Raw genomic sequence first — 9,814 nt, forward strand, 5'->3', positions numbered from 1 at the left:
TTTTTAGCGTATATAAATCTGGGCTCTAATTATCAGTATTATGTCGACTTGATGTTTTGTACAGCCTCGTGTATCTTGGAGAATAATGCAGCTTGATACGATAGGTGTTACGGGAAAGCAGATCATATACATTGAAGGCAACACTGTTTGCAAGCGGGGATCATATTTTTCGAAGTCGTCTGCCATCCACAATCTGCATTTTTCTCAGTGGCCACAAGACTAAAACCAGAAAACATTACAACGGAATGTCCAGCATTGCTGGCCTGTGGTTTTATTGATGTGATGATCAGGCTGGGTACATGAAAAACACTGGGCCACATAGTGCACTACAAGACCAATATGCTTTCAAGAAAAGTGCACTTCTATTTCCAGGAATCTGCAAAGGCAACATCACCGATTTTCTCCTTACTGTTTCACTGATAAAGGTCGTGAATGAACTGCAGAACACTTATCAGTCTAATGCCTCATTTTGCGGTTTAGCACTTTTGTGTACCCATGCCCTTCATACATACATGCCAGTGATGCGTGTTTAAGCCATCTTAAACTGCATGTGTAAGATGAACGTTTATTGTAGCTGCCAGAAAGCAGTTTCTTATATACTCTAATAAACTTTTTAATAAACATAACAATCATGAAGCAATTGTACATAACACCCTACGTCAGTCAGAAAAGGAATGGTAATTGCGAGGATTCCTAGAAAAAGGTAATTGTATAGCACATTATGCAACTGAATAATCTGCTTCGTGGTTCACTACTTTTCTGCTTTGCAAATTCTGTTGCGCTCTGTACAGAGATGTATCGTGGAGCTCAAGCAATCTGACGAGGGAAGACTCCCCATTTTCAGCCTCTTATGGGTTTGTATAGCAGAGTAGTGACATATTTCTTGCGGTACCTGTGGGTGGCACTGAGAACCATAACGCCGTCTTTGATGGACAACGCGTACAAGTGATTCAGCATAACGTGGTTCGGTTCTGGAAGAAGTGTAGGTTCGCATCGTAATGGCACATCCTTGTTGAGGATAACTTGAAGCAAATGTGGTGGCAGGACGGGTGGCCCCGTGCTTTTCTCGTAGGGTTTGCGCACTGCTGGTTCCTGTCCATAATCTCCTGGCGGCGAACCCGAAATGCTCTGCGACGAGCCTGACCCCACACTGTCCATAGCCAACGCTTCGAATACTTCGAAGTCCGAGGCCTTGACGTTTATGAGGTTATTCTTGGTACCCAGGTCGTTGTCGACTGTTGGTTCGTGCTCGTCATGAACCCAATGTCCATCGACCTTAAACTTATACTGGTGGTCACCTTCTGGAACGTCGAGGATGACCACGAAATCGCCGTGGCTGTGCACCATGGGGATAGGCTTCCAGTTCGTGAACGTACCACTGATGCTGACATCTTTCCCACCGCCTTCCCACTTGAAAACTGTCGGTAGTAAGGTTTTCGTGGGCGTGCCTCCCTCCAATGTTGCAGATCGTGGTCGCATTTCTCCATCTGTTTTTTTGTAAGACGGAAAATCATCTGAATCATCCAAAGAAGCTTGGTAGATGAAGCGGCTCTTCCGCGACCCACTCGTTGAGAACTCGAATGCACGGTCATCTTTACCAGGCGACGATGGAGGATCAGTTTCCGTGGAAAAGGTGCGATCACGCTTACTGCCAGACCCGGTGTTCCCCATTTTGCAACGTCGTCTTTAAAGGACAAATAAAAACGAAAAAGTTCTTTGCGGTTACGCATATATTACACATTGGCAGCCATTTGCGTTTCCGCCAAGGTTGCCAAGTTTCGTACTGAAGTATTGCACCACTTGCACCATGCGTTCATTTTGCTGCACAGAAAAATGGGGCAGATTTTGAAGAGTCATCAAACAACGGCTCACATAAAGAAAAATAGAATCACAGACTGTCATACGCTTTAAAACTTTTTTTGTGCTGATGTTATAGCAACGGTAATGCGGTAATGCTACCATGTGACCTAGCAACATTTGTTTTTCTGTTTTTCTCGCGGTAAGCAGCGATAACGTTTACATAAGGGTCTCTTCGTTGGCAAGAGTGCTGGAAGTCATTGATATTCATAGATTGCTTTCTGAATTACGAAATGTGCTATTTTACTCGAAGTGAGGTGCCTTGCTCAACGCGTAAGTCATGTAAGTACAGGTAGAATAAGCAAGGACAGTGAAAGAGAGATAGTGTATGCCGGTAGTGTACTTTCGTCTTTCTGCGTAGTCCTCGTGTCCCAAATGGACCGAGGCCCTTTATATAGAGCGTTCATGAGTTGTGACAGCGTTTGAAAAGTCGCAAACGTACCACGGGGCCAATATACAATGTCGATGAGCGATGTTCCACATGACTTCAGAAACTTAAGCTGTAGCTCATTTTTATGAATAAATAAGCATGATTACGGAGTGACGAGTTCAAAAATGTATTTCTATTTCAAAGCTGCCGTGTCTCACGCTCGCTAAAGTGAGCCTTCTGGAGCTTGTTTGCTACACTACACCTTCCAGTTTTTTTTTTTGTTTATTTCGAATATTTTGTTCAGCACCAAATGTTCTGTTGTCAATTGCTTCTCGGTTCCAACAGGTCGCCGTAGCGAACTGAAACGCATGGCACACAGAGGAGTGAATCATTGCATCATATCATACGTGGACCTCGTACTGTTCTCTGTAACATTTAAAACAAGGCACACAAACAAACATCGACTTAATTTCTGTCCTCTTGCCTTTTACGGTGACGCACCTTTAACTTACAATGAAGTGGGATTTTTACACTAGCAACCATAGGCGCCGACTGCGGGGGGGCTTAGGGGCATGAGCCCACTCCCTCCCCAAACTTTCCCAGGGTGGAGGAGGGGGAGAGGTTCCCTCTCCTCAGAGAGAGGAGAGGAAGTGTACCCAGGTGACACTCAAGATGAATGTTTCGAGGGATACCCTAAGAATCGCATAGTTCATGCGAGTGAACATGAAAATCCTGTAAAAATTTGCTTCCCCAACACCCTGCCCAACCACTGTGTATGAAAAAGGGGGGGGGGGCATTGTGCCCCTGGCTCCCTCCAGCAAATTGAAAACTCTCCGCCTATACTAACAACAACAAAAAAGGTTCCAATGCTTGCACCTGCTTCACGAGTCTGCTTCCAGTAGGCAGTTTGAACAGATATTCCAAAGCAGGTGTTCCACTCTTGACACGTGTCCGGGTATGTGTGTCTGTGTAAGGGCCGTTGTGCGTTGCGCACTCTAGTTGATATTATTGGTGTCGCACTGCGGATCTGCCCACAGCTGAAATTGTGTCACATTTGGCTATCCACATACTTGTGAAGATACGTTGTGAGTTGTACTTATTAATACGAAAGCTTGAATGTTTGTTGATGTGTATGGTATGCTGGTCATTTAAAAAATGGATGATTCAGTCATTATTGCCTAGAAACTTGGAACTGCTCAAGACACTTTGCACAGTCTGGTTACAGTATGCACTCACGATTTTCCACCAATCAGCTGCTTTTTTTTGTTTTTTTTTGGCAATCTTTACAATTGAGTATAGTACTTTTTTTTATTCCAGGCCTCCAGGATTAGTATGCTCAACCATGCAATACCTGGGCATATCAAGAAGATTTGACTGTCTTCTACCCAGAAGATGATATTTTTAGTGTTTGCCCTGAATTGACTGCTAGACAGAAACCAGCTTGAACGTCAGCACACGCACACACACAAAAAAAAAAACATGGCTTTTGACAGGAAGTATGTGCGGGGGCTCGGTGACGAGGGTCTCTGTGATTTCTGTGATATGGGCATCACACCCACCAGCGAGCTGGAGCGGGTGCTGAGAAGTGAAGTGTTTCCGACTAAGAGATTATGCCAATTTTGTGCCAAAGACATTAAAGGGACAGATAGTCAGTGCGCTGACCCCGTTCCGATGAAAGCAGCCTGTGTATCACCTTGCCCAGCTTTCAAGTCACGTCAGTATTGGAGAAAGAGATCGCTTATAGAGTGTAAGTATCCATTCGTTATTTGCACTTGTGTGATTACACTGTGGCAGATGCGTGATGTCCCTTCAATGGCTATGCACAGTATATCATGTCAAGACCTATGTCAGTTTTCTTCACTGTGCAGAAGATTTGAAGCCTAGCTAAATACATATTTGTTTAGAAGCTCGAAAGCTTGTGATCCTGTATCTGGTGGTGTTTTGTTTACACAGTGGGAATTAATGGGAATAAGTTCCACCTTAGATTACAAGGTTGGAAATGCTTGAACTATCTGTTGACAAAGCATGATTGTTTTAAATTTCATGTCATCTCACATGGAGCGAACATGACTTTGAAGCAGGGAAGGGTTACTGTAATGGTAGCGGAAACAGAAACGGTATATTACTGAAATTGGAGATGGTAACGGAAACGCATACCACGGTCCTCCATTACCGGAAACAGAAACGGAAACGAAAATTATCGTCTGGTATTGAGTTCGGGTAATGGCTATTCCTGTTGTGCGATGACATTTGAGTGACTTGTCATTTTATTTTTGTATTTTGATGACTCCATTCCCTGTAATGCTCTAAATACTGCACGTGAGCATGGAAACAAAGCTCAATATTGGGTCTTGAGGGTGCATCCCTCGCTTACCTCGTCCCAGTCCTCATAACTCCATGACATCAACACATGACTATACTCTACCATAGTACGAGGATGACAACCTACGATTTTTAGTTATTTGTTTTTTACTTTTTTTCATTTCACCTTTGCTATGGCAGTAGAGAGCGTCAGCGTAGAGGCATGCTGAGAGCGTCTGCTTATGAATGCGATATTGGATGAAGGTTATGCCCATTTTGAGTTGCTGGACTCAGAGTGAGTGAAGACTGAAGAAATGTTCCTACATTTTTTTAAAAGTCTTGCAAGATGTGCACATCCCAACAACGTAAAATTACTTGTGTAGTGTGTACGCGTGACACCGAAGCAGCACTTGGGCAAAACAGGGTGCTGACAGAGCCGGACTGGCTGTTCTCCCTCAGCTCTGTAACAGCCTTTCCATTACCGGAAACGTAACGAAAACGAAATTGAAAGGATGGTATCAGAAACGGATAACGGAAACAAAAATATAGCAGTAACGAAAATGGAAACAGTAAGAAAAATACGTCCGTTACCCTTCCCTGCTTTGAAGTGAAGAGGTCTGGAGGTCATGGTGTGCTGTCTTCAGTCATCATTGATAATGGTGAAATATGTTGGTTGTGACATCATGAAGGAACACCATACGATAAACCCATTTGTTCCCATTACATGCTTAATGTTTAGCTGCATGTCAGAAGTTTGGTATGCAAGAAGCCTTGATGATGAAACAAGCCCGAGCATGGGCAACACGAATTAGACGGAAACACAACGAAGCTCGAGCTTTGAACTTCATTTGTTTAGCTTACTTGAACTTCGAGCTTGTTTCGTCATGGATTTCATCCACCAGTTAGCCTGCGTTTATGCTATTATACCAGCAAGGAGATTTTTCATTTTTTTGCCTCATCTGTTCATCCAATGGTGTAAATGAAAACCATGTTAAGGAGTTCACATCTGTCCTTATCTTTCAGTGAGGGAGCTAGACTGTGAGCAACTGATGGTACTTTGTAGTGAGCTATCCTACCTCATTAAAGGTCAGTCAACATTTCAAAGTTCTGAAAATAGATTTGTTGCCATCTTTTGCCCTTTCACATCCATGCATGGTTTTCACTCTTGCTATGCTATCACTCTTGAAAGCCTGTGAAAAGCTGTACAAAATTTAACTTTTCTGATACGCTGACATGTGTTCATAATGTTTTGTGCCCTCCGTATTCTGTAAGTAACTGCACCTCGCTTTCTGGTGCAAATAAGTTACGAACATTCTTGTTCCTGCAAGCGTATGCCCAAGTCTCATTTTATGCATGTGTACCTGCGGAGTGACAAATATGCCAAAATTATCTCCATGGACAGCGTCATTCGAAACAGTCTTCTTGGAAAATGCTGTTCAGAGTTTGTCATTGCCAGGCAAGTAATGTAACTGATCACTGTCCTTGTTTACTTGGACATACCTGAACATAAGCATTTAACACTTTAAAATGTGTCTTCTTGCATTTTTTATGCTTGTGGTTAAAAATAGGATATCTGCTCTTTGAAACGCAAACACTTTACGCTTTACTCACCTAGATAGTGTGTACTGTGAGCATGCTCTCCTGTATTGATGCCCCATTGATAGCAATTCTGACACGGATATATACTGTAGTTGATACGCTTAAATGAAAGCTTGCTATTCATTGAGCACGTACAGTGTAATGCTTGACATTAAGGATGAACAAACCAAGGACTACATATTTGCTGCCAACCATAGCTGGGCGTCCTCACTCATGAGGACCCTCATGAAGACGCCTCACCCTCACCTCACGACAATGAGGTGAGGGTGAGTGAGGCCAGACCACGCTGAATGTTCCTCACGAGGACAGTCGTGAGGCATTGCCCTCATGAGGCCCACCGTGAGGGCCCTCATGAGGCCAGTCGTCATGAGGGTACAACGTATTCCGTGAGGAGCCTCACGGATGAGGCCGTGAGGCCCTTTGTGAGGAACCTCACGGATGAGGCCGTGAGGCCTTTCGTGAGGGACCTCACGGATGAGGCCATGAAGCCTTTCGTGAGGGACCTCACGAATGAGGCCATGGACGAGGTGATGGGATGAGGTGATGGGTTCGGTCTCCTCTTTGCAGATGCCAAACACTAACGTTAAACCTCACTGTGACAGTAACAACTGTTACCAAATTTATCCAAGCACAGCGCGAAACCCTATAAACAGTTTAATGCCGCGCAGTATCATTAGTACCAACTACCGACATAGTAGTTCAACGCCGACGTGTCATGTGAACATGACAGAAAGTTCTTTTGAGGCTCATGTGCCTCCTAGTGACTTGAAGACACGTTAGGCCATGAGGGTATTCACGAGGCGAGGGCTCGTGAGGATGAGGGGTCTTGAGGCCATGAGGGCCGTCGTGAGATGAGGGCACGTGAGGATGAGGACTCGTGAGGCCATGTGGGTCCTCATTAGGCGAAAGTACGTGAGTCGCCGTGAGGACATGAGGGCCCTCATGAGGTGAACGCATGTGAGGATGAGGATCGTGAGGCCTCTCGGGATCCCGATGCCCTGAGGTGAGGTTTGTGAGGGCAAAATTTAAAATGGAATGTGAGGGTGAGGGCGACTGAGGTTTAGTTACTGGTGAGGAAACTTCGGTGAGGGTGAGTGAGGCCAATAAAGTCTATGCTTCGTGAGGTGAGGATGAGTGAGGCCGCAGCAAAATGCCCACCTATGCTGCCAACCACTAGATGCTGTACAGCTCAATGGGTTGTCATAAGTAGAGATAAGTGCAGGTTTGAAAATTCGTACCTCGACCACGGGCGCACGGTCCGCATCTGCACCCTCAGCCATTTTCATTGGTGCACCGCATCCGCACCCGTACATCCCTGCGCGTACCAGCAGCCCAGCACGTATGCAGGTTTCAGATATGCCGCATGATCGTCGCAGCGCAAGATGGTTTATTGATGCAGGGACACTGTCCGCCTTGCCAGACGCTGTGACTACTGCTGACAATGGTTGCCAGCTTACTAACGTGTGGCATACCAGTCGTGGTGCCGAAAGGTAGCCAAAATTAGCCCCATGTGGCAAACATAGTCAAAGGGTAACCATAGGACGCGGTGCCAGTAAATGACAAAGCTGTCCTCATCTCACATACCACAGTAGGTCTGGGTATGGGGGGGAAAGCGAGGAACGTATCTGAAAGTATTTAGGGCCAAATATTCGCAATGAATCGGGTCGTGCACCAAAAGCCGACGGCTGGCTCTGTGCCTGCGGGTATCGCGGGTACACCCGCGTAATCCGCGGAGGCAGTGCCGGTCTACCCGCTTATTACCCGCGATGACACGGAAATGTGTATCCACGAAGAACAAACTTGTGCGGGTACCCACGGGTATACCCGCACAAGCATTCATCTTTAGTCATAAGTAGAGACCGGATTTATATGCGCTAAAAAGTAATGAAATATGCATGCAACTATGCACTAAACCTGGTCACAACATGCAGTCACAGCTGTGAAGTACATACTAAAGAACGACCTTGATTTTGCGTCGTTAGTAAGCGTCTTTGCGCGTACATTGCGTCGCAAAGCGAGCCCTATTTACGCATATTTGCTTGAGAGATTCTCGTTCGTAATCCTCACCAATGCATGAAAGCCCATGCCTCGTAAACATCAAGGGATGAGGGGGAGGATATATGTTTATTTCGGAATGGTCAGCCTGACCGAAGGTCGGCTTGCTATTCCTAGAGCAAAAATATAGCAAGGGATGAAACTTAAGTGTTCCTCGTCTATAGTTGAACGTTCCATGCACGCTCCTTTCTTACCTTCTTCTCGCAAATCATGCAGAATAATATCTTTCCGTCGGTGCACAAATCTGGCTTCTCTATCGTCCATCTCTTCTAGAGGCATGAAATTGATGGCTTAGGTCTCGGCATCGTAAGGAAACAACGTAAAAGCGGCAGACGCACGGTAGGCGCCAGAGAAGAGAACGCGTCACGCTCTCTGTGGCAGCAAGCGAGGGCACAATCTGCGTTTGGAGCAGTCAGAGTGGTGTTGACGCTCGCAGGGAAGGAATCACAGCAGACGGCACGATGCCGAGTGTGTAAGCGGCGGCTTGCAATGCGAAGTATGGTTCAGATCGATACGTCATATCTGACGAGCAGGGAAATATGCAGCAACGTATGAAATATGCATTTACATGCACTTAAAACATACCGCAAATCGTTTGGGACAAGGCTCAAATGAGCTTTGATGTCACCCCCTATGTAAACCATGTTCAGGAAAAAATATGCATCTGCATGAAGATCCGGTCTCTAGTCATAAGCAAGGAGGGTGAGTGTGGGAGACTTGAGATATTTTATGAAAGATTTAATATTACTTGTTTTACAATGAGTGCCACTCATGTAAGGTGTGAAATTATGATAAATTGCAGGCAAATCTGCACTCATGTTTTTGTTGCAGTTGTTTCTTTAGCATTTCACATCTCTGATGTTCCCATTCCAGAAATTTCGTACAACCTGGGTCCACTTTTAGAAGAACGGCACGACCTTCTAGAGGAACTGGATGCCCGGAACATTGTTATTCAGCAACTGCTGAAGCTTACGTGCCAGCAGACAGCACTCGATCACCGTCCTATTCAGATGTCAGTGATCTTCCCGGAAGACGACATCGAGGACTTGAATGAAACTCCAGAGAAAGAATAACGTTGGTGCCTACTCGGTGTTCTAATGCTTTTATAGTATTTCCAAAGATGTGTTCATATACCTCTACAACAGGACATTGCAGCCATTGTTTTTGAGCGCCTTGGCAAGGGTCGTTAGAACGTTTCACTCAATGCTTCATGTTGTTGGTGCTGCGCCTGTAAGATTGTGTAATACATACTATTATTGCAAAATATTAAAGAATATCTCGAAAATATGTGTTGTTTTAAACGCACAACTTCTATAAGTCGAGCCCGTTTATACCCATATTGACGGGAACGCGAAATCCGATTGTCATATCAGAGTATCCGAGCTTTCACGAAATTGCAGCTCAGGATCTCGTCAGTGTAGTAGATCGGCACAAGTAGAACGCCGCTGAACATGCGAGTTTGTTGAGCGCAAAAGCATTTTGTCTAGCTCCTAATTGACAAAGCCTATTGTCAAGAGCTTTTCCAAGGACAACGTAACTGCCGATACCACGTGATGCTTCGTACCTTTTGAGAACGACGACTTCATTAATTGTTCGTCATCCAGTGCCGTAGTCATCATCGTTCTCACTATT

At 45.1% G+C, this 9,814-nt stretch overlaps 2 protein-coding genes across 3 annotated transcripts; one reads left to right on the forward strand and one right to left on the reverse strand.

Annotated features, from left to right (window-relative positions):
- Positions 1–235: 235 nt before the first annotated feature.
- Positions 236–1,788, reverse strand: LOC135385343 (5'-AMP-activated protein kinase subunit beta-1-like). Its single transcript, XM_064614618.1, has one exon. It carries the CDS (start codon positions 1,669–1,671, stop codon positions 841–843), a length of 831 nt encoding a protein of 276 aa, XP_064470688.1. The 5' UTR covers positions 1,672–1,788; the 3' UTR covers positions 236–840.
- Positions 1,789–1,976: 188 nt separating this feature from the next.
- On the forward strand, positions 1,977–9,469 carry LOC135385344 (uncharacterized). Of its 2 annotated transcripts, none has more exons than XM_064614619.1 (4): positions 1,977–2,139; positions 3,545–3,974; positions 5,552–5,614; positions 9,056–9,469. In XM_064614619.1, the coding sequence occupies exons 2-4, from the start codon at positions 3,707–3,709 to the stop codon at positions 9,253–9,255; spliced, it is 531 nt and encodes a 176-aa protein (XP_064470689.1). In that variant the 5' UTR covers positions 1,977–2,139; positions 3,545–3,706; the 3' UTR covers positions 9,256–9,469. The 2 variants fall into 2 exon arrangements, with proteins under 2 accessions (XP_064470689.1, XP_064470690.1); XM_064614620.1 differs by lacking the exon at positions 1,977–2,139 and adding an exon at positions 3,199–3,312.
- Positions 9,470–9,814: the final 345 nt, after the last annotated feature.

Source organism: Ornithodoros turicata, chromosome 2, assembly GCF_037126465.1.
Source record: "Ornithodoros turicata isolate Travis chromosome 2, ASM3712646v1, whole genome shotgun sequence".
Taxonomy (NCBI): domain Eukaryota; kingdom Metazoa; phylum Arthropoda; class Arachnida; order Ixodida; family Argasidae; genus Ornithodoros; species Ornithodoros turicata.

Excerpts from the sequence above, each read along its gene's own strand:
- LOC135385343 (XM_064614618.1), bottom strand. The coding sequence starts at position 1,671 with ATGGGGAACACCGGGTCTGGCAGTAAGCGTGATCGCACCTTTTCCACG.
- LOC135385344 (XM_064614619.1), top strand. The coding sequence starts at position 3,707 with ATGGCTTTTGACAGGAAGTATGTGCGGGGGCTCGGTGACGAGGGTCTC. Across the intron at positions 3,975-5,551 it reads AAAGAGATCGCTTATAGAGT|TGAGGGAGCTAGACTGTGAG; the intron begins GTAAGTATCCAT and ends CTTATCTTTCAG. Across the intron at positions 5,615-9,055 it reads GCTATCCTACCTCATTAAAG|AAATTTCGTACAACCTGGGT; the intron begins GTCAGTCAACAT and ends TTCCCATTCCAG.